General features: G+C 43.1%; 1 protein-coding gene across 2 annotated transcripts; it reads left to right on the forward strand.

Annotated features, from left to right (window-relative positions):
• Window positions 1–1082: 1082 nt before the first annotated feature.
• On the forward strand, window positions 1083–24835 carry LOC121357766 (dual specificity protein phosphatase 13-like). 2 transcript variants are annotated; one of them, XM_041475368.1, is made up of 4 exons: window positions 1083–1725; window positions 15676–15867; window positions 16546–16766; window positions 23858–24397. In XM_041475368.1, exons 2-4 carry the CDS (start codon window positions 15677–15679, stop codon window positions 23968–23970), a joined length of 525 nt encoding a protein of 174 aa, XP_041331302.1. In that variant the 5' UTR covers window positions 1083–1725; window position 15676; the 3' UTR covers window positions 23971–24397. The 2 variants fall into 2 exon arrangements, with proteins under 2 accessions (XP_041331302.1, XP_041331292.1); XM_041475358.1 differs by lacking the exon at window positions 23858–24397 and adding an exon at window positions 24406–24835 and having other exon boundaries at window positions 1104–1725.
• Window positions 24836–25129: the final 294 nt, after the last annotated feature.

Genomic DNA, 25129 nt, shown 5'->3' on the forward strand with positions numbered 1-25129 from the left:
CCAGCTGGGGATGGCAGTCTGTATTCTTAGTACCAAACTCAGGAATGCAGAGGCATGAATACTCCCCACTATGTGAGCTGGCTACTCAAAAACAGCACAGCAGCGAGGGAAAACATTCCTTGCCATTTCCAGTATTGTCTACAAGGTTAATTTCTGCCTTCAGGACAGACAACTCAGCACCTTTTATAATGCTCTTAGGTGATACCTACATCTGCTCTGTGGGCCAGACTGTAGGAGACAGAGCACAAAGCAGAGTATTTGGCACTGAGAATCTGACCATCATACCAAGGATGTCTCAGGGGATTTTACTTTGGACTAACCCTGTAGATTGGACATTACTGAGCAGCAGTAGAGCAGTACTGGAACACTTATTTGCTTTAGTTCCTTGCATAAGGAAACCTCATGAGCTCTAGGGCTGCTGTGCAAAGGTAACAAAACCTCAGTAAGCAGGAATAGCCAATAAAAGTATGCTTCAGACCCAACCCAAAATTTAATATGCATGTTTCCTTTACCAATTAAATCTAACAAAGTGATTCCAATTTACAGAATGAGTCAGGGAAACCCCACAGTGGATCTGTCTGTAGAGATGCTCCCAGTCTCAAGCAGAACCACATTTTCTTATCCTTCTCCCTCTTGGAAGCAGGCACCAACCAGCCATTTTCAGGCTGGAGCAAAGGGCAGAGCTGAGGAGCCAGTGGGGGTACTAGAACAGGGGCACATCAACCATATTTCACAGGATACAAACTTACCGCGCTTTTAAAACACTGATTGGTACAACTGGAAACCTGGAGCTTACTCTGATGGTAAAAATACTGCAAACAGTATTTTATAAAGCAAAGTAACACACAGAATGCAACTTCTCAGGTTGCGATGTCTCGCACACGGTTTTCCTCCCAAAGGTGCTCTCCGCATCCCACCCCACATCCCATCCCACCTCACATCTCATCCCATCCCGCATCCCACCCCACATCCCATCCCGCATCCCACCCCGCATCCCATCTCACATCCCATCCCATTCCGCATCCCATCCGCGGCTCCGGCTGCCGCCGCCAGGTGGCGCGGTCGGCCCGGCGCGGGCGGCGCCCCGGGCCGCTCGGGAGGGTCCCGGGAGGGTGCCGGCGGGGCCGCGCCGGGCGGCGGGCGCTGCCAGCGAGCCCCGAGCCCCGGACCCGCCTCGGCCGCTCTGTTCCGAATTCGAGTCAAGCCCCGGGGCAGCCGGGGCAGACGATACGGGGCCTGTGCTGGGGAAGGCGCTCGCCCTGTCTCGCCGCGCCGCCTGGCAGGCTAGGGCACAGCAGGGACGGACCCGGGTGCCCCCCACACGGGCTAAGGCCAGCCCTCCCCTCACGGCTGTCAGCTGGGCTGAGCGGCAGCTGCCCTGCAAGGAGCAGCCGTGGCACCCCCCGCTGGCGGGGCAGCCCACAGGCTCCGTGTCCCGGCACCGGCCGCGCCCCCGGCCGGTCAGAGCCGCTGGCACCGCCTGGGCCCCGGCGTCCTCCACAGCTCAGCCCCGGCAGCTGCCTCAGCCCTGCTGCTGCTGCGGGTCCAAACTGGGTAGCGGAATTCGGGTTACAATTAACAGAATTAAAAATAGGCTTTGAATAAACTGAACACCCGGAGAGGCTAGAAAGTTGTTGTGCAGGTGGCACGTTAGGAGGAAAGTGAGTGGTATTACTGAAACAAAGGTAATCCAAGACACCTCAGCGCGGGAGCCTCGACTACCAGGCAAGTACCTTTAAGCTTGTTTACAAACCAACCCCAGTGAGGTCAGCGCCTGCACCGAGCAGTGTAAGCCCCCAGAGCCAGCTCCGCCAGCAGCGAGCCCCCGGCAGGGCCAGGCCAGAGCAGGGCTGCGCCCTTGTACTCAGCAACTCCAATATTTGTGAAATTCGAGTTTGCTTTCCAGCTGGACTTACAGGCTGAGGATCTCTCGCTGAAAAGGATGCTAAAAAACCAAACCCATTTTATTTAAATACCAATCTGGCTTGTATTTAAATTTCTGACGGATCTATCTTTAAGATGATAGCCATGAAACACTGGATGTGGGTTTCCTTCCTCTCAGCTGATGTTCACAAGTCTATCCTGGGAAAGGAGAGACTGTCCAGCCAGTTACACTGGAGAAAATGTGAAACAGACTATGAATAAAATGCTGTGTAGTTCAAAAACAAAACCTGGGAGAAACAAAATGAAAGAGCAAGAAGTTTGGGGGCGAGGGGGGGTGTCTTTTTTTCTTTCTTTTTTTTTTTTTTTTTACTACTAACTCTTTATCGTTTGGGCTATTTATGGATTATTTATAACTAGGATCGAATTTTCAGACAGAAATGGGATTTTTAATGTCAGCAGTCCTCCTCAGAAAATTTTTATTGAGGAAACATGCTTGTATGGCTGTGGAAGCCATTGTGATGATTGGAGTAAAAGAGTACAGAAGGAGAAGACTGGGTTAAATTAATTCCTGCTAAATACCTACCAGAAGACTTGCTGTCTGTGTGGGGAGCTGGAGATAGAATTGTACCAGGGTAAAAAGGATAGTGTGGCTATTTATAGTGCTGCCTTCAACACCATAGGAATTCAAAGGAAAACTCCAACTCAGCACACAGTCCTCTCATCATCTTCTTCTGTCAAGATTAAATGGGGCCTGAGATAATTTCCCCTACAAATCCTTTCTAGGAAAGATCTGTTCCTTTGTGCAATAAGGAACTACCATGGTACAAATCACTCCAGAGGCCAATTCCTCCTCATCCAGCCAAATGCCACCACTTTCCTTTTGGTAGTCGGGGGAAGAGGAGAAAAAGACCCTTACAAACTTCAGCACTTAAGCAGGAAAGACCAAAACATTTTGCCTGCCGTGTGTCCTTTCTCCCCGTACTGTCCCCAGCCCTTCTTACACCAGGTGCTCTGGGGGACTTGCAAACAAAAGGGCAAATGTAGCTCCAGCACAATCCCAGTGCCAGGCAGCAGAGGAATAGGAACACAGTACTGGCACACAGTCATGGTCATTCATGGTGTCTCTTGAGATCTCAGGGCATTTACCCTGTGTGCCCCTCTTGCCACTGCAGAACCAGCCATCTCTGGGAAGCAATGGGCTCCAGTAGGGGTGTGGGACACCTATTTGTCAGTAGAAATTAGCTCTAATGTTGAGAGTACAAATTAAAGCAGCTTTGGAAAGGGTATTAGCAGAAACCTGCCTGTCACGCTAAAAAGAAGATACACTCCTGGAGTTCCTTAGCTCCACTCTTCTTTTAGCATCATGGTGCCTCAGATCTTTCCTTCTCATCTTCCACCTTCCAGTTTCTTTTTAATAAGAGCTGCTTTTTCATTCTTCACAAAGCACTACGTACTCTGTCTCAATGCTCCTTTTTTGTAATTCTGTTACCAAGCTGTCTGCTAGGTGGGGAGCAGAAGGTGCAGGACTTGGTGCTGCCTTTGAGGTACAGGTAATTATTATGTGCATCTGTTACTGTGGTTGCTGCCTCAACAGGTGGAAAACATGCTGTTCTCTGATAGATTTGCAGCACTCCATGCTCCTGCCTTGTCTTTTCTCTAAAGCCAGTCGTGTGGTGTTTCTAAAATAATAAACACAGCCTCACTGCTGCCACAAAAACCCCTGGTAAATATATTTTTATGGGAATGAAGTATTAAAGGATTTGAACACTTACTCACTGAAAGCAAAATATGAGCAGTAAGGTTGGGTAAAGATTCAAAGGCTGGTTTGCTTCCTTTCCCTGGGGCACATCAAGGCTGTACTGTTTGCACTTCAGAGGTGGATAGTGGGGAATTACTTAACCCAAAATGATGGAAACAATTCAGACTATAATAATATAGCATAAGAGTTTCTCATATTACATCTATTCCCCATACTGCTGGCTACACTCTGCCTTCAGATTCACGTGCACAACTCTCGCTGGAATCTGGAGGAACTGTATTTGAAGCCAAAATGCATTTCATTGTCTTTCTGAAGTCTCTCTGCAGCTTAGTGGCTAAATTCTGAGCTCAAGAACTGGGAACAAAGCTTGTCTAAACATTTCCCAGTGTCTGTCTCTGTGAGATTTCCCATCTGTTGTGTTTTATTTTGAATTTCATCTTCCTACTTTCCTAAAAACACAAAGCAGAAACACACATTTCCTCTGCCCTGGAGTGCAGGAGTCACCTAATTTCCCAGCAGGTTCTCTCAACAACATACAGTGGATCCAAGTTTGTCTAAAAATGCTACAAGCCCTTTGTGGAGAAGAAAGGGAGGAGACCAGAAATGTGGGCCAAGTTTCTGAGTGTTGTGAAAAGCCCCTGCCCCCCAAAGGGACTCCATTTCCTGTTTCCTCTCTCCCAAAAATGTCACCTGGGTTTGGGTTTCGTTAAGAGAAATATACATTGCTCAAGTCCTCTCAGTCTTTGGTTTGTGCTTCCTGCTGACACTGCAGAGACTACAAGAGCCATGTAAACTGAGTCTGACTTTGGGGATTCACATTTGCAATAGCAGAACAAATTAAATGGAGAGCATGTTAAGTGAGTTGGGAGATTGTTGTTGACCAACAAATCTTCATTAAGTTCCCACACCAAGCTGTGCTGCAATTCTAATGAAACTGATCATTGTTTCTCCTTCTATGTTTCAACTATTTCATCACCAGGTTTGAGAGAAATTCAGACTTGCTTGAGGTTTAATTAGAAATAAAACACAACATTAATCCATCTTGCTCCATACATGCACCCAGCTTGAAGCTGTTGGTGCATCTTTCAAACAGGCCAAGTTTCACTCTGTTCCCCACCTGTTACTTACTGCCTTGGTTTTTGCTAGCTCTTTTATTTACAGCCAGTGACTCATGAAGACTTTGTTCACTGGTTTATGGGGACTTTCTGGATCACTGCTTTGCATCACCGTTAGTGGTTTGCATCACCAGATGTTTCACCTCAGGAGTTGCCAGCATGAACCCCAAGAGTTCATATGACTTGCACCTCCCAAAAGTAAGCCTTTGCCCAGAATAACAAGCTTTCAGAGGATTAGAACAAAGTCCTGTTCTGATGATGTTTGTGACTGAAGGGGGGCTACCACAACTGGGCCTCTGAGAGCCTTCCCTGCAGACCATTAGAGAAATATGGCTCCATAGGTATAACTCAGATGCCAAGTTACTCTGCTGTATGGGCTTTAAAAACACTCTGTCCAGTTTAGGACAGAGAGGTTTAAGGGAAAAGTACAAAGTAAACATGAGGAAATACTCAGCAGTACTGAGAATGAGACAACCTAAGTAGAGCAGGATCCCCTGCTCCAGACTGTCTTTGCCATGAGGGAAGAAACAGTTACTTTTAACAATTTACTCTTTTAAGTATAAAATAGGAAACAAAATGTACATGCAAATATAGCATAAATGGAGAAGTTAGCCTTCAGTGTTATTCTTTGACAGGTACCATTTATGGTGGCCAGACTGCTTGTTGGCCGTAGGGCTTGGCCATACAACATACCATGTTGTCGTCCGAGTCAGATAACACTCAAAAAATTTAGATGGCCCTCAGCTTTTTCCATGCAGAAAAGAAAGCATCAATTATTTGGATCTATGCAGTAGCACCCCAGCACACAAACTTATGGGTTTCCAGCACTTGGGCACTGCAGCCTCCCCTTCACAAATGTTCCTGTTGTGTCCCACTGAAGAGTGCAACCACAACAGCTGCCTTCTAATAGGATTTTTTGGGGTTTTTTTTGGTATTAGAAGTTACCTGTTTGCTATACTATGGAAGAAAATATGTTCTGTTTTTGTAGTGGGTGATCTATGACATTTGGGGAACATATTTTTAAGTGCTAGTTTGCTTTAGAAAAATGGTAAGAGTTAACCTGGAGGACAAATTATCAGAAATACCTATAATCCCAAGAGCTAACACAATTGCTGGGAAATTCTAGACCTCAAATCAGCTCTGCTACAGAATATGATGAATTTCTATTTTTTCCCCTCCACAGACTTAGTAGCAAGATTTTACAATAAGAAGAAAGCAATTTGCTTAGCTGACTTGGGATTTCATCTCTTTCCCTTGCGTCTCTTAGACTATACACACATAAGCAAGGAAGTTTCAGCTGTGTTCAGTCTCACTCTGACCTCTGTACTAACTTGATTTACTGGTTTTAGTTCTCAAATAGTGTATTACGTTATAACTCAAAGGATCTGATTAGAACTGGCTGGTATTTTAATGATTTATGAGGGGCATCTGCGACTGCATGGGTAGCGTACACATTGTGTCACTGCTGTAGGAGGAATTTGCATTGATCATACCAGCATGCTCCAAGACAAGAGCGTGTCAAATTCCTATCAGCCTGAGTTCACTAACTTGATCTGACAGGTGGCCAAGCTTGCACTGGGACTGACCATAGTTCTCATGGTGGGAATAAAACAAACCAGCTGGATTGCTTCTAGCCTTTGCATTATGAGCAGATTTCCATTCCTTTCTGTTGTTCTGTCTTGCAGTGCTTAAGAAGGTGTTTATCCTTCCCAGTTTTGTAGCCAGAAACCTGGGCCACAGGAACTTGCAGTCAGCTCTGTCTGTGGTTTATCCTTCTGCCAGAAGACACTGGTGTGAAATACAGGCTACTGGAACTAACCTTACAGACCTCTCCACGTCTTGCCATGGCTATCAAATTGCTACCAAGTCTCAGATCTGAGAGGCTGGGGTGTGAGAAAGATCAAAAATCAATTAGACAGCACAGTTGCTTTAAAAATGCAGGGACAGACATAATGTCCCTGCATTTAATAAGAGATTACACTTTTTTTTTTTTTTTTAATAACCGTAAAAAAAAAAGACTTTGCAAGCACAGAAAGAAGGGTATCAGGAGCACAGTGATAAAAAGGTTTCTTGTCCTTGGTTTGATTTTATGTGTTCTGAATTTTCTTTTGAGTATTGAAGTCAATGTCTGCCAAAGCATTCCTAAAATCCTTGTTCCCAAGAGCATGGAAGTCCAACCTTGATGGTTACTCACCTCCTGTTGTAAGCTGCCTTTTGCTTGCTAGTGGTGAGTAAAGACTTTTGACTCGCATTAAACCTGAGGACAACTCTCCACTCAGGTCCAGCTATCGCTACCAGTGTTTGGCAGCACTCTGCCCTTCAGCTGCCTCCAGCTCAGACCTGGGGAGAGATGCAGAAAAATCATCAAGCTCAACTTCACCATCTACACCTGTGCAGTGGGAACAGCTCTGTTCCTCACAGGATCACTGTAATAACATGTATGAAAGGCATTCCAGTGCCCGAGAAACACCAGGGAATCTTGGCTGTCTACCTCCTGCTGTTTCACAACTTACTTCCTAGCAGGTTACTCAACCCTCCTGCTATGCCAGTGTAGGGGATAAGTGTCTGCTCTCTCCTCTAAGTTGGGTAGCATAGAGCCGTCTTTGTAGTGCTGGTAGAGACCACAGGACAAGAACAAAGAGCAGTGAAACTTCTAATGCCCTCAAACAGAAGAGACACAAGGAAAAAAAAAGAAAAAGAAAAAGCAGCAATATATTGTTTGTAAGATAGAAGAACATACCAGAGCTAGTCACAGGGGAGAAAGGCTTTGCATTGTGCCATCCTTTTGGTTAAATCCTTGGGGCAGAAACCATTCATTTGTAATGAGATTCTTTGAATTCTGAAGCCTGATGTTTTCAGTTCTGGGCTGGAGGACACTGCTGTATTAGTTATTGTTAACAGCAGCCTCATTCACCTTCAGATGTGGGTTGCTAAACTCTCTTGGGCCACAGGATGATGACCTAAGGGACTGCATTCCAACTGGGGTTTTGTGCAAAGCACAGCACAGGAAATCCTTGGCCTCTAAACCTTGCCAAAGCAGGAAAGAAACATGACTTCAGGTAATTTAGAAGGTGGCCTGGGAAAATTAGATGATGCTAGATTAAGAATATGCAACATGGAGTAAATCTGAAGAATGAAACCATAGCTGAGAGACTGGAAACAACACCCAAGTGACACTTTGTCCTTCTTTGAGCAAGGTCGCTGCAGCACACCCAGCAGCCCACCTGGCTTTCTCACGTTGTGTTCACTTGGACGCATGCTGCCCAGACCAACACCCCTTACGTAGCAGAGTGTATACGAAAGAGTGTAGGACTTGGGCTCTGTGGTAGTTGCAATTTCAGCCCAAACAGCCGTAGAGATGTAGCAGGGAATGTGCTTGTGCTGCAGCAGGAGCACGCTCTGTCTCCCACACAGTGACAGTGTGAGGCTGAAGAGCATCACAAAGGTGAGCCTCCAGGCCACCAGGTCTGCATCAGAGAACAGATTCAGCACATTTCAGGCCATCTGTGAATAAATCCAAGCTTATACCTCTCCCCAGGGTCATGCTGTACTGACATCATCCAGTAACGAGATCAACACGCGCTCCCTGCAAGTGCAGGCAGCAAATATTGGTAAAGCATTGCTACAAGCCATGAAAAAGCAGTTAGGATTTATGTTGCTCAGGGAGGGTGAGGACTTTGGAGTAGTTGCACCAAAAAACCAGTGTCAGCCAGACAACCCAGCTGGTTCCGACTGGCAGCTCCAAGAGAAAATCAAAGTGGCACATGTTGCTCCTAATTTAGAGCAACCTGCATCAATGTGCCAGCCTGTCTTTCAGAAATGTTTCATCCTTCAACTTTTCAGTAAGCTTCTGAGGGTGCTTTTAGGAGGAAAAACATAGTTTACCAATTCAGAGAATACCAGTTTTCACCCGCAACGTGTTATTGCTGGAGGGAAGAGAGATAAAGTGATGTAGCAATTCTTGAGCCCACAAGAGCCAGCCTTAACAGAGAACAACTCCATTTTAGGTAAGCTTGTCTTGAAGTGCAAGCGTAGTGATATCAGGAGTGTTTCTTAGCATGTCTAAGAACTGTTTAGTGCTATTATTTGATAGATTGGGATTTTTGTTTTCTTAAAAAGTAGTGAAAAGTGTCGGTATTGACTGGAGGAAGGAGTTAGTCAGAACTGACAGTGAAGTCTGATGGCTGAAGTCCATTGCAGGAGAGTACACCAGCAATAATATTTGAGTAGGAGCAGTAGCCTGGCTTGGAGCTAGAGAGACTCTCAAATGTGGGCATGGTGCTGCAGTCATAAATAGCATGGAGATGTGGGAGATGCATTTTGGACCAGCTACTTTGTCTTTGGGTCATATGAAGTGTGTCTGCTGGTCTACCAGATCAGGTTGGGTTAATGGGTGTAGCGATGCAGTTGGCAGCTGAGAGTAGAGGTACCAATGGGCTCCAGAGGGCCTAGTTTTGCAGCTGAACTGTGCTCACAGCCAAAACTCACATCTTTGCTGGGCCTAAGGCTGGAAGGGAACCGACTTTGCTTTATGTGCTCTTGCTTGCCAATAGCCAAGTTCAGGTCCTTAGAGCTCTAGAGTGCTCTTGCTCCAGCTGATGACTTCATGAACACCTAGTGCTGGGAGGAACACAGCTCCCTGTACAGCCCTAAACTCTATTACCCTGCACATGCAATGACATCATTGCCACCTGAGGGCCCAAACTCTGGTCTTGGCAGGTAAAAGCCTTTTGGGTCACCTTACATTGGGTTTCTTGCTCTCAATGCATATTTATGTAATGATTGCTGGATGGCTGTAATTAAATGACTGTAAAGCACTACCTAAAATGCACCAGTAATAAATTCCTAATAGCTGATGCTATAACAAGCAGTTACACAAAAGAATATATCGTAACATGCAGATTGTTAACAGTGTCTGGGCCTGTTTAATGCTCAGCCTTAAATAGTTACAATGCACACTATTAAAGAGCATGTAAAATTTGTAACTAGTAAATAAAGAGTCCAATTCAGAAACAAAATATACCCAAGCTTCAGTGGGGAAGAAGCCACAGAAGAGCTTGGGGTGGATAAACTACCTCTTATCTCTGCAATCCTTGTGGTGGTGGTACCTATCAGCCTTAGTTTCTGTATGGCATATTCCATGTACATTGCCTGGCACAGATTCTGTCCATGCCTCTGTCCTGACTCATAAACGTGGTTAGGATCCCGCTCACATTACAATTATGTGACTAGGTACAGCAACCCATGGTTTTGCATTTTGTGAGGGAAGGATGTATCAGGGAAAAATAATTTTGCTGCTCATATTTTTCACTTCTCTTACCCACTCAAAGCTGCCGTGTGGGCTATAACTCTACAGAGTTGGTTTCCCAAGTGGTGGCTAAAGAATAAAGTAAACATACATTCAAGACCCAGAAGAGTTAGCAAAATCAGCAGGTGGCCAGGTTTTGTACACTTGGTACAACATTGCTGCACATCTAAGGATGGCTGAATCTGTCTAGCCACTGTCAGGATCTGCACACATAGTTGGTAAATAGAAATGTACTAACTAGCTGATGACAAGAGAATATTTTATACTACAGTCACAAAAAAACCTCCAAGGCCACCCTGCCTTGGGGCCAACTGCATACTAATGTACATCCTGAAACAGTCAAGACCATTAAGTTTGAGAACTACAGCCTGGCCTACAGACGTGCTATGAAAAAATTAGACATTTTTGAGGTTTCTGAGGCCTGGCAATCCATAACATCAGTGGCAATGGTGGTAAATTCAGCATATTTGAGTACCAGGATGGGTTGATTAACTTCTTCCTTACATTTGAGTTGGGCTTTGTATCAAAAATGTAGCTGCTGATTTCCCTGGATGGGCACACAGAGAAAATTTTACTTTGACAGTGGGGAAGCATCATAATTCCTCTAAAGTTAGGACAGAAAATGTTCACCAATGCAATACCAAGAGGAAAAAAAATCAAATGTTTTTGCCTTGCACTGCTCCAAGCTGTCCAGTACAGAGATTTAGTCTGCTCCTCAACATAGGCCTTGTGTGAGCTGTGGAGAGCAAGTCCACCTAATGGATTTTGCCATGTCCTACCAAGTGGGTGCATTGCCCTAAATGCATAGCTGGGTTACACTTACGGGTCTGGAAGCCTCCACTAAATTTGGAAGTGCTGTTCAGATTACATCCTCCAGCTGCTGAAGAGATTTTCTTACAAACAGTTGGCTACTCAAATACCTTGTGCCTCCCTAGGCACTGCCTCTGTCTCAGCTTTCAAGTCCAGCCAGCCCTACCTCAGTCATTGCTGTGTTTGATTCATACCATCTATATCTCGTAGCGCTCCTAGCAATTGATAAATTATGACTCCAGTGAGACTATTGGGTTAAATGCTAAGGAAGGAAGAATGATGACAGTAATACTTGTCATTTGTGTGGCAATGTAGCAACACAAAACCTCTCTCAAACATACATTATCTTGGAGGAACCTTTCCAGGGGATAGGCTTTCTGAGAAATGTTTATGGCTTTTGAATACATGATAGGCATGAACTTGACATGACCTACTTGGCCAAGCCCTGAGCTTCAGCCTGGTCTTTTACCACCACAAATCAGTCTATTGGAAGTATAGCCAGACTGATATCTTCACTGGGATGGCAAGGTTATAGCACATAGCAGCTTGAGAAAACACAGGAAGGAGGCTACTTTGTTCTCGGGTTTTAAAGACTTGGAAATACTTTTACTAATGTCATAAGAAAACCAGTAAGTTCTACCTATACAGAAAAGCCAACATAGGCCCTGGGATGATTAAAATATTTGGCACTTGATTGAAACGAGCTCATTAACATCCTTATAGTATATGCACATCCCTTCTTTATCTTGGCATTGGAAAATGCAAGTTAAAGCAGAGGTTGTAAAGGCTTTCTATTAAATATCCTAGACACAAGAGTTCTATTTCCTCCTGACTTACCACAGCATTGTGCTGCAGGATTTTCTGCTGCTTCATCTCGGCCTTCATACCATCCTCTCAACTTACTCTTGTATCAAGGTAATGTTAAATTGTAAAATTACACTGACTTTTCATTTTGTTGTTTAATTAAATATAGTGAAATTGGATAAAAGGTGGCATATGTTTCCAAGGACTGAGACACCTGTAAAGGAACCTTAAGTCTCTAAAGGCCCTCTCCCCAGCATGGCACTGAATAGCACCAATTCTGTTACAGATAAAGCTGTAGTCACTGAATTAACTGAAACCCAGCCAAAGCATCCATAGTGTATGCAGTCCATAGGGGTATTCCCTACTGGGCAGACAGGAATCCTAGTCAGAAGGAGGTGTTATCTGGGACCTCTCACAGGACCACTTTCCTTTCCTTCCTTGGATAGTCAATATAATAAGGAACCATTGACCTAGTGGCTCTCATCACCCAACTGCAGCAAAGCCACTAACACACATCAGTCCAGGGAGGTGGCTACAGGGGCAGGCAGGGATGGCAGCATGAACAGCCTGTGTCATACGCTGGGTCACTCTGCGTCATCAGAATGACCTGCTTGCAATAGGCCTCTGATTGCAACCCTCCTGCTAGTTGTAATTAAGGAAATTCTGTTGCATAGTACAGATACAATTACAGTTGCAGTACCTGCTAATTCAAAATTAATAAAATATAATGGCAAAATTTCTCCTATGTAATTGAATAATTACCATAATACAACTCCAGTAGAGCAAAGATCAGGGATGTTTCATGTCATCATCATTCAGCATCATCATCCAGAAACCAGCATTTTAAAACCGTATTGCTTGTTCATACAACACACATCTTAGAAACAGATCCATTACAAAAAGTCAGTATAGAGGAAGTGAGTTGAGAATCATTAAAAACATATTTTTTAGATGAACGGCCATCACATTATTACAAATAATCATTTTCCTTTCACACTAGTTTTTTTTTAGCCTTATAAAACATTACATGTCCATGTTCCTTATAAAACATTACATATTACATAGAATTGTTTTTCTTAATCATGTGCATTTCAGTAATGACACTTGCATGTATAAATTTAGCGAGTTAAGATGTTAGACTGATGCCAGAACTGAGTAGTCATTTATTCAGAAAAAAAATTGTCTTGTTTTTCTCTCTGTAAATTTTCTGTGGAAAGCTATTCTTTTTTTCAGGGCATTCAATATTCACCGTATTAGTTGGATAGTCCTACTGAGGCTTCTCTGATTTTGAATCATTCACAGCCTGTTAGTTACAGTTATTTCACATTTGAAATTTGAACTCTAGTCCTTTCTTTTTATTGGATATAGAGTTTACACAAACTGATGCTGTTCTCCAGTTAAAAAAAATGTGACTGGAATGAAAATGAGCTAAGTTTTGTACACACCAGCAGCAGTTCACATCTGTGTTTGAACAGGAGTAAATTCCTTACCTATAATACAATGTTCATGTATTACGAGCAAAAGCTGAAAGTCATCTTAGGATAATTCTGAGGAAGCAGTCCCATCTTATAAAGGCTGTTATTCCACAGCTTTAAATATCCATGTAGCACACAGTACCTCCTTTTGCCCAGCCTATGCAGTTATGTTTCCTTTTAGAGACAATTCTAACAAAACAGTCTTTGAAGGAGCCCTTTTCCTTAGGTGCACTGTATGTCACAGGTATCTGCCCAGCTCCTGTGAGGCTTAGGAAAGCAAGGCTGACAGCAGCCTTCAGTCCTCTAAGGTAATAGGAAAATCAAAGTATTTATAAAGTGGAGAGGGCAAGAGAAAAGGATAACAGGCAGTATTGAATAAGAAAAAAACAAAACAGTTTAAAGCAACTTTACAGGGAGTGAGGAGTGCCCTGGAGTGGCCATTAGACACACTGCAAGGAATTAGGCACATCAAAAAAGGGGAACATTTGCTGCAGATATTATGAGGTGGGAAGGATTGGAGGAGGTTGTTATTCTTGAAAATACTTAATGAACTGGCAGATGGCCCTGTGATCAGGGCACAGGAAGTCCAAATCCCATTTCTGCTGCAGATCTCCTGTGTGGGATCAGAGAACTGTCCAAGATCACCAGCAGGAGCCAGGCAGAGCTGGCACAGGGGACACTGGGGTGGCCAGTGTCAAAGCAGCGATCAAAATCAATGGGAAATGCCTGTTCCAATAGGGAATTCCTCTATGCCTCTTCTTGCATAAAGCCATCCAAAATGGGCAAGAACATCTGCTTTTGTTTTCCCAGTAAAAGCTGACACTGGAGGAGATACGCACATTTGGGAGGGGAGCACATTCCACAGTGCAGCTCTTTGTAATGCTCTTGTAACAATACAAGACTGTTCTGGGAACATCACTTGGTGAAAGCTTACTGTATCCAAAAGGCCAGAACTGCCATGAAGGTGGCAGGAGAAGACGTACTGAAGTGACAGAGGGCTCCTCTTGGCAACTGGGTGGCAAGGCAGATCGCGCCACATGCATGGCCGAAGGGTGACTTGTAGGGACCATTCTGTGGCCTGACACTTCCTTCCTTTTCTGTGGATATTTCAGGGAATTAGTTGCTCCATTTGCCCTTCAGGAAGACACTGCATTAATATGAAGGTGCAATGAGCTCCCACAGCAGGCTAGCCTTCAGATCCTCTTGCTCAGTCTTTGTGCATGCAAAATAAAATTACACCAAAATGTGAACTTAGGGCTAGAGAAAATACCAGGGTAGGAAACTAGGAGAACATTTCACCACAGTTAGTGTTTGAAAAGAAATGGTCAATGAAGGTGCTTGAACTTAAATGCAACCTAGTTGTTAACAATAGAGATGTTCAGCAGAAAGATGCAAGATCTCAGGTTTGCTGTCCTGAACTGTTCTACCCCAAACCACCCTTCAAATCATTTATGTAGAAGACATGCTTCAGGCAGTGCCAGAGCAAGACTTTGACTCACTGACTACAACTTTACCCATGTCCTAGACAGGTGCTTCTGTTTTAAGGCTCATGAGTTGACAGACTTCCTATCTCTGTAATGCAGATGTTTGGGTCATTTTTAGAACATACAAGAAAAGAAGTATAGTATTTTCTTAGAACAGAACTCTGGGAAAAATGTAATTTCTGCTACTCTCTCAAAAAATCCTTTCAACAGTTCAAATCTACAGCTAACACTGTAGAGGAACTGCTATTTCAAAAGAAATGTACCATATGGAAACAGAGTAATTCCAAAGACAAAGTGATGCCTAAAAAAAGTGTTTCTCCTTGTAACTGAAGTACTTGCTTCAAGACTAGAAATGGGATAGTTCTTGGAGGGAACAGAGAGGAGTGGAATGCAAATTAAAACAACTTAGTGAAAAAAATTAGTCAGTGTTCGTATAACTGCTCAGCTGGAATCACTGTAACTCATGCAGATTTTTCTAACATGAACATTTCTCATGAGGGCAAGCAGTATGGCCAGTTTGGCAACCAGTAAATACCACTGGAAAAAACCAAACTGCTCCTTACAGAGTTTTCCCCATTGAAGTTAACAATGAATAGCTGACCAGTGAATAAGATTTTGCATTACTGATTCTACTCAGTTCAGATCAGTTTGTTGAGCAAATTAGAAAACAAATCAGATTACAAATATATAAGGAAGCCCTAGTTACCTGGTTAAAGGAAAACCTCAGCATACCATGTTAATTCTTTGTTTCTACACTCTTTGATATATTTACACAAGACATTTTCCATAGTATTACCTTTCTTCCAAGTGAAAGCAGAAGCCTCGTGCTGGCATATCAAGGGCTGGGCTTTTTCACTGTGCTATTTATAGGATTTAGAATTCCACACAGTAGTAGAAACTTCTCCATTTCCTACGAAGAAAATAATCTTTAAAAATATAATGAAGTTTTAATCAACTTTTTGAGAAGGTGAGAGGAAGAAAGGAGCCTGTCAGAAATATCTCTGGCTGGTGGTGAATGTCTTCTGTCCCCTTTCAGGATGGCCTGGGACTCCTTGTGCAGCCGCGACTTACGGCGGCCTAGGATAAGAAGTGCCTCAAGCTGGATGCCCGACAGTGGGAGCAGCACTGGGACACCATCCCTGGAGGAGCTGCGGCGCCTGCTCTGCACACGCACACACCCCACGGGGCATGTGGATGAAGTCTGGCCAAACCTTTATGTGGGAGACCTGTAAGAGACAGGAAGGGCTGAAGGTTATTGCAACTCTTCCCCCAAATCTTCCACTCTTTATTTAAAAACAGAGAGCTAGGCAATAATCTGGGGACCTCTCACAACGGTCTAAGTGTTGAACAAGATTGAACTGTGCACAGGATGCTGTAGCATAGAGAAATGTATCTTGACTAAAAAGAATATCTGCCGCATTCTGGTTTCTCCTCCTGCATTAGTGCAGGAGTGACACACTGCAACAGCCCACTGGAGCTGTGACATTGGTACTTCAGGCAGTCATGCCAAAGCTGGGTAAAAGAGGATCAAGCTCATTTTCTCCTCACTTTGCCAGATGGCATCAGCCCTCTGAACGGATAAATACTCAGCAGAGGTGACTTGGTGAGGAAGTCCTTGAAATCAGAAAACCCCTAGCTTGTGCAGAAATATCTCCACCACCACCTTTCATGAGGTGAGAACCGTCTAAACGTATGTTTGGGAAAAAATGGAGGGAAATCTAAGAGTTAGTTTCTTAACAAGTCACTTCTGTCTCAAAGCATTCTGATGAATACTTTGAACCTGATCAACCTGTCAAAAAAAATAGCCACTACCACTTCTGCAGTTGTAACAAACTCACCATCAGCAGCATGTTCTTCCCTGCGTTGCAGTGCAGCAGGCAAGTATAATTCCCCGTCTTTGTTCCAGGTACGTCGCTCGCGACAAGGCCCAGCTGAGCCGCATGGGCATCTCCCACATTGTGAATGCCGCTGCCGGGAGATTTCGCATCAACACTGGGCCCAAGTTCTACAGTGACTTGCCTGTGGATTACTATGGAGTAGAAGCAGAGGACAACCCAAACTTTGATCTCAGCATTCACTTCTATCCAGTTGCTCAGTACATCAGAGAAGCACTGAATTCCCCAAGAGGTAACTAGACCATCTGTGCATGTTGCTTATTTTCTGCATAGTAGACAAGCAGGGAAAGTTATTAAATATTATTTGACATAGACCAACCCACCTGCATGTGGGTAAGAATGCATATACTCAAAAAAAGTAGCATCCTACCTGCCTCCTGAACTCCTAGTGGTAGTTCTCGTGTTTCCCTGAAATAGGGAAAGATGCACTGAACAGGCTTTTAAAGGGGTTCTCCCTATGCCTAGTGTTATTCATCACCAAAAGACAAAATAGCAAGTGTCCTTCATTACCTACAGGGACATACTGACCTAGGAAGAGGAACATTATTTGATCTTTTCAAATTAGTGATGGGATTTAAAATAAAAGACAAGGACAAGTGTCATATTTGAATAAGAAGATTCAACTATAATGCTACAAATCTGTGCAAGTCCTACAAACACAGAAGAGGGAAGAACTTGCTAGAAAGCAATTCTATAGAAGGAAGATCAAGCAACATCACCAGTCTGGAATAATGTTGTGTTGTTGCTAGAAAAAAGTATAATTTTTAAATAGGAAGACAACCCACAAAATCCTCAGATTCACTTAATGCATGCCAGGTGCAACACCAGAGGCTTGGGGCCAATGGGAGATCATTACTAAGGGCAAGCCTTCACAAAAGCAAGTCATGACTGTGCCACAAAACTGTACAGAACTACTCAAAAGTAAGTGATTAATAAGAGAACAATTGTATACTCAGCAAACCATTTTGCTTGCATCATGGTGAGCTTTAATTGCAATCAGGGCCCTAAAGTACTAACTACCCAGCTTAATCGTATGCATTGGTAGATCTGATCCACACCCTACGAGCCAGAAAGGGGAGGCACAGTAACTGCAAACAGTGTACCTTCGTGTTAGGTACCTGTGTGTTTCCTGCTCTTTGGAGGGCTTTTTCTGTTCTGTTAGAAAATATTTGCCCTTGTGCAACTTAGGGCTGCATTTGGGGAATTTGGATTTTCACCCATTTTTATTACAGCATACGCTATTTGCAATTGAAGTCATTGTTGGCAGTGCTCCAGAGAAAGGTAAGATCCAAAATCTGTGTGTGTAAAAGCAAAGTTCCAAATCAATTGACAAAAGACAGAAAACAGCAGATGAATTGTAGAAGCCACAATAGCAAAGAAAACTAGTGCTTTGCAAAATGCATGCCGAAATACTAAGCTATGAATGCAGAACAAGTTACAGCTCAAGGCATATTTATCCCTGCTCCCATGCTTTTAGCACTGCTTTACTGAACTCCATATGGAAGTAGAGTTCTGGGAATGGAGACAAGGTGAAATTTAATCATACACTGTCCAGCTGTTGCTGACATTCATCATTTTGAGGAAAGCGCAACAGTTTAAAAAATATATAAACAAGATGTTCTGGAAGCATAATTTCCTGAGGTACAGAAATTTAGCAGCTAAATACCCATGACCTGTGCAGGGATGAGACAGGGAGGGGATTGTTACTCACATCATTTAGAAGAAGAAAAAAAAAGTAGTGTTTATTATAAGCAGTGAAATTGAATAACAAAAAAAATATACCAGGTGACAAGAGTCCTGTCCATATTAAATACAGGATGTAACAAGGTACTACTGCTTGGTTGAGAAGTCATTTAAGACTGCTGCTTAACTGTTACAAGCAAATTCAACATCAGTTTTTTTCTTTAATAGAAATATATTATCCTTTTTACCCAACAGGACACGTCAAAGTTAAGACTGTATGAGGCACAAACATATTTAAAACTAAGAATCAAGTACTCATTAGAATTAGATAAGAACTGTTATTTCCATCATGCTTGAAAAAGAAATCTGATTCTTTATACCACAAGTCCAGAAAACAGCATAGACAGATTTATTCCAGATTTCTACCTTAGGTGAACAGAATATTATCTTTGGTGATGTAAAGAGTTTGTTTTTAAGGCAGTTTCTTAAAACTCAGGTGCCAGAGTGTGAGCAAAAGGAAGAGACTTGCTCCTACTTGGGAGCTGTTCCTCTCACAGTGGTCATGGCTGCATCACACCCTGACTTCCTTCATAGTCTTTGTTGCAGAAATTAGACAGTACATGCACTTCTATTGCAGCCATACCACATCAGCATTGTTTTGTGATCCCTGCTTCCTTGGCTGCCTTTCCTTCAGCACAGCCTGGCAGTTTCTTTGCCCATGTAACAGAGCTGTTTGGGAAGGCTCAGACAAGAGAGAACAGATGCACAATCTGTCCCCTTTCCTGCAAGGAAAAACATGGGAGTTGGGAAAGTACTAGCCTTCTCCCTCATGCTCAAGCTCAAAGGACAACACCTTGAATATCAATCTTGACCCTTTTCATGGCCACCTGTGCAATTTGCATTTCTCTGGAGTGCAGCTAAACCTAAAGTAAATCAGCAGGGTTTCGTGAAGTCTAACAGAAGGAGGAGGGAAAGAGAACTGGATGAAAGCATGTCATGAAAACTATTAAACTAAGACTGTGCTGAGAGAAAGATTCCCAAGTAGAGAGCTTTGCCTTTTATTGACCTCTGAACATGTTTAAAACAGGCAGGTTAAAACCACCCATAAAAAGCTTGAAATGGCAGACTCTCTCAAAGCCATTTCCCTTCCTCCACTTCAGTAGAGCAAATGAAAAGCTAGGCTACCTCTCCTGTCACCTTCTTGTTGGTGGGAGTTATGAAAGCTGCTTAACTTTGGAGAAAAGGGTCTTCTTCCTTGACTTCACTGTAGGTGCATTACATACATCAGTCTGACCTCCCATTCTGCAGCAGATGACAGTTCTTACCTGCTCTGACTTGCCGCTATTTAAAGCTCTCCGTAGGCTTCTTGCTATTTTCAGCTGTGACAAAACAGATACTGGATTAATCAGGAAATAGGCAGTGAATTCTGCACCTGGCTAAAACCTAACAGGAGATGAGAAAATAGTGGAACAAGCCCCTAGGGCCCATTAGCCCAGCTGAGCTCTCCTGCTGAGCAGAATACTTCAGCTGGATCCAATGGAGTGAGGGCAGCTGGGATGCTGACTATGGGTGACAGATCTGGAGCCTCATCTTAAGCCAAATTGAATCCATCCTGCAAGAAAGCAAGGGCTAGTTTAGGACATTTAGCTCATTTAATGATGATTAGCAAAAGGACAATAAGTTATTATGTGTTTTAATGACTGATCTTGTTCAACAACATTGAATTTCCTAACTTGAATTTGGTCAACAAAGTTGAATGTGCAAACTTTATCCCTAGTGCAAACCCTTTGATGTTAGTAGAGTTACAGCAGGCATGAGCTGGATAGAATATCCATAATCCGCTGTTAAAACCAAGTATTATTGTTCTGCACAAATCCCAGACAGATGATAGTTATTGTCTGCCTCTGCAAAAAGTAGCTTGAGATGTGTGGTGCAAAATTTCAAATAAGGATTGCAAGATTTAATAATGCCAGAAGCTAAGTGCCCCTACTTCTCCTCAGTTAATCCCATTATTCCTAAGGGATCCTGTTTCATGCTCAGAGAGAAGGTTGCAACACGGTCCCCTAATGTGGGACCAGTCCAGCTTCTTTTTGCACTGTATGTTAAATCAAATGGGGGTGGAGAAGACAGAGTTGGAAGATGACAGCTCATGGCACGGATTCTGTGGCGCAGGAGATGTGGTTATAACCTCCTTGCCTACCACACGACAGGGGAGCTCTGTGAACGCTGCTCTCTGTGGCCGTGCTCCAGCAGCCACCCAGGAATCCGAGCCTGAGTGCTGGGACATCTCAGCGTCCTGCCAGGGGCTATGGAATGGCTGGAATCGCACACCACAGTCAGCCCACAGAGCAGACGTGCTTCAGGCGCTGGTCACATGCAGGATGTCGCCAGGGGCTCAGAGTGTCACTTCACCCATTTGCAGCCACTGCTAAGAGACGAGGGTCTGACCCTGTAAACAGAACCAAATAGCAACACAGCTTTTGTTTCCTTACTCAAGTTTAACATTCAATTTGTTTGCTAAAAATAATCACATAGTAAATTCAAATCTGCTTTCATTAGAGCAATTTTACATTAATTAAATAATTTCACATGACTGATTTATCTGCAACAAACAAGTCATTTTATTGTCAGTGTACCAGCATTTAGCATAGCCCTTGTTTCACTATGCACAGAGATTAACAATGTTGGAATACATATTGCACTTGTAAAAGAGATGATATACCTACATCCTCATGGGAACAAGTGATTAGAGAACCATGCAGATTAGGACCAAGGTCAATACTTGGGGCTTGTCCAGATTTTTGCTGAGACACCTTCTAAAGCTCTTTGCTGATAGAAGAGGACTCTTCTGAAGTGCAGATACACCACAGAAAAAGGGAAGAAGTGTACTCTTTTTGGACACAGTCTTCTCTCAGACAGACACAAGACAATAGAGAGCCAACCTGTACAGGCAGGAGCCTGGCATTTGTTCTGCTTTCTGTGCCTCCAACAAAAACACAACAGGTAATATTAACTGCAGTGTTTATACCTGTGCTTAGTTTGGTATTCAGTTTAAGACTGCTAGTGGGGCAGAGCATTTTCAAAGGCAGAAGTCTTCATACAGGTGTGGGGGAAGGACTCAAACAATTTTACAAAAATTAGATTTAGAACATCAAGTCTCCTGTCTCCCATCCAGTTTATGCACAAATTTAGATTTAATTTCAAAATATATAGTGATGCAAAATCAAATCTAACACCAAAGCCAGTTCTTTGGTTTTTTCTTGTTTGTTTTTCTCCCTTATGATGCAGTTCAAACCATAAATTCTTATTCTTTTAGTTGGAGAGTGCTGGTAGCTCAAAAGTTTTCAGACAAAGACAAAAAAAAAGTGAAAAAGAGTGGTTCTGATTCCAAGAAAAAATTTCAGAACATTTTGTTTCTTGGCTTCTGTTATTTGGGGTGCACATTTTGGGTGAATGTCTGGATTTCCCATTCCTGCCAATACATTGCAGTTAGGCCTCCTGCAGAGTACTGAAGCAAAGATTTTTCAAAAATCTTTTGGCCTAGCCCTATTTGCAGTATTTTTCAAAGTGAAATTGCTCCTGATTCCTTCCTGCTCCTCTGAAAATCTCAGATCAGGATCCCAAGTGCCTCCTCTGGGGAAGATAACACAGCATACATACCCTACAAGATTGGTGAGAAGGCTAATGGAAGTGCAGCACATTGAATGAGAAGTCTGATGGAAACTGAAATTAGCATTATCTTTTAGCAGGGGTGCAAAACATTTCTCCATATGCCCATAAAAAGCAGGACTTTACTTCTAAGAACTTACATGAAGTTAATGGAATTGACAGATAGATGCAATTTAACTTGAATAAGGGCATCAATATCTCAGTAAATTCTTTGAAACTGTATCTGGATGAGAAAACAGAAATAGAAATTCTGCAAAACTGGCCTTACATTGGAAAATCTCATCCTTCCCCCAAAGGTTTTGATGCCTGGTCCAAGTCTGCTGTCACCAGAGCTGTTTTTGCCACTTCCTTGGAGACTATATTTGTCCCTTTATTTCTACTGAAGACATGTCTATCTTTAGGGCTGCGCTCGGATTTCTCATGCCAGGATAATGAGAGGTGGCTGTGTCACATAACATTGTGGAATTCAACACTTTCTCAACCTGCTGGCCAGAGCAGGTTTTCACAACACATGCTCACCCTCTCTGAGCATGTGGCTATGCCATCATCATTAGTCAGAACTAGAATGGTTGCTAAATAAATACTCTGTCATAAACAAAATGGGATTTAAGATTAAAAGCTGTGTACAAAGTACCGAGAATTAACACCTAGGGGGATGGGGGCAATCAGTCTGAACGTTTTGTCTGGATCTAGGCTCATCATAAAGCTCATCCTTAACAAGGATATTTTTGTCTTGCTCCCTAGTAATAGAGAGATTAAGATGCTGTAAGTGCAAACAAAACAAGGAACTCGCCCTGAAAAGCTGTCTGTTCTTTCTACCCCTCCTTACATTTTGCAGAGAAGCATCATCTGAGATAGCCTAGTCCATATCCAGAGTAACATGGGATTGTCATTGCTGATTTTTCATCTTTTCTGGATATAAATTGTGTTGCCACTAAATTGCATTTTGTAGAGCTATACAATGAATCAACAAGAGACCACATATGTGGTCTAAAAAAAAAAAAAAATTATAAAAGTAGAAAATACTTTGTTTCAAACTTGTGAAGATTTCCAGTGAAGAACTGTTCAGAAATTTCCATGCTAAAAAGACATTTTCTTCAGCTGCCTTAATGGGAGGCTGTCCATTTGGTAGTCAGAAGTTCATATCTGCTTCTAATCACTTGTTACTCTACTAATGCTGAGTTACTGGACCACAGTCTCTGTGAAAAAAATAGATCTGATTGCAGCAAAAGACAAGGGAGCTTGAAAATGTTCAGGCATGGTTATAATTGAGTAGAAAAGTTATACAACAATTGAGTTTCACTCTCAATTAAAAAGTTCTCATTTATCTTACCATGTTTGTGAAAGTTGAAGCATTTTACGATATTTACAGGATGCAAATTTTCAGGTTTTGGAATGAGCTTTTTGTTTATATCTAGAGGGAAAGGACCACACATCTGAATTCTTCTGAGAACAAAATTTTCCTTTAATTAAAAAACTTTCTTTAATTTCAAATAAGACCATTTAAAAATATTCATCTCCATCCAATGGGTCAAAATCACACATTAGAAACCTAGGAGGCACTTGCAATATAGAATTGAGCTTCTTAGGCTGTTTCCATTCATGATCACAGCAGGAAAACCAAAAGCAGAGCAAAAGAGAGGGAAGAAGAGAGTTACTCCACTGGATCCCTGGGAGGTGTTCCCTGAGACTCACTTACGGCAACAGGGGAAGGACTCATGATGTTACTCTTTATGAACTCCTAATGAAGATGTACACCTTGCACTGAAATCTCTGGAAAACTAAAAACATTTCATAAATTGTCTTCCTACTGGTCACTTAATAAACAGGGAAAAATAGAGGCATTAGGGAAGGACAGTGATTAGTATGGGGCAGGCTATAGAAATAAAAATGCATAAGTGAGCTGATGCAAATGCCATATACAAACAGCTGTTCTTAATGATAATGCCCATTTTCTTCACACACTTGCAAAAAAGCCTGGGCAGCAGTCAGCACCCTCAGAAAGCATTACTGTCCTAAGTAAGAAGAAAGAAGAGTTTGTGGAAAACCAGGAGTGTTGCTGTAACAGCAGTGAGCAATCCTGAGCATTGCACTTCCGAAATCCCAAGTTTCCAAGCCCTCTAGTAGTAAGTAACCTGCCAAGGCTGCTTCCCACAGCACGGCCATCAAGCGTGAACTCTTGAAACTTTGGCAGCAAATGCATCACTCCCAGAACTCCACATGAGCAAGCAGGGACACAACGGATGGCAGCCTGGACAGGAAGGATAAGGGTGTGCTGTCAGGCTGACAGCTAAGCTTAAACAAGCGACCATGGATCCTGGAACACAATTACAAATTTTCTGTCCCCAGCCAGTAAAAACCCCATGTTCCCCAACCAGGGGAACTGCACCAGGGCTGCTCTGCAGGGCTGTACACACTTGCTTGCCCATCCCCAATACCAGCTTCCATCTCTGCTCCAGCACAATAACCCCCACCATGAGGCCTGCTGGCATAATTGCAAATCTCTCTCCTTTTTCTAGGCAAAGTACTGGTTCACTGTGCAATGGGAATCAGTCGGTCTGCAGCTCTTGTCCTGGCTTTCTTAATGATCTGTGAAGGTATGTCCCTCGCCACCGCCATTCAGACTGTGCGCTCCCACAGGGGGGTCTGCCCCAACTCCGGCTTCCTCCAGCAGCTTCGGGACTTGGACCTCCGGTTAGGAAGGGGCACAGGCAGAGGAGCAGAGGCCTGCTAGTGCCAAGAAGAAGCTTTGTCTCCTGGCACCAGCCCAAGAGATGCTGCCCTCACTGAAGAGTGCAAGGATGCTGTCAGGACTGCTCTGTAGCTGCACAGAGAAACTCTGGGGAAAGGCTGAGCATGAGCAAACTGTTAGGGACTGTCAGGCATGTATTTTTTGCATAAGCACACTAATTGGGAAGAAAATGGAATAAACGAGGATTCAAACTGGCAGTTTTGCTCACCTGGGCCTGTTTATTTAACTACCTGTTGGGCAGGGCACAGGGAGCAGTTGGGTTTTCATGTAGAATTAAAAGTCAGCACAGTCAACTTGAAAAAATACTTTTTACTTGCTTATAATTGCATTTATTTGGCAAGAGGGAAAATGACTAAACTAGTAAAATAAAAGGAAAGCATAAGGCTTTTAAGCAAATCTTTAACATTTCACATCCAGCTGGCTTAAGGTGAGACTGCAGGTTTTGCAAGCTGACATGGTCCTTTGGTCTGACGTGGTGACACCAGTCAGGA

Source organism: Pyrgilauda ruficollis, unplaced genomic scaffold (genome assembly GCF_017590135.1).
Source record: "Pyrgilauda ruficollis isolate IOZ18807 unplaced genomic scaffold, ASM1759013v1 scaffold11, whole genome shotgun sequence".
Taxonomy (NCBI): Eukaryota; Metazoa; Chordata; class Aves; order Passeriformes; family Passeridae; genus Pyrgilauda; species Pyrgilauda ruficollis.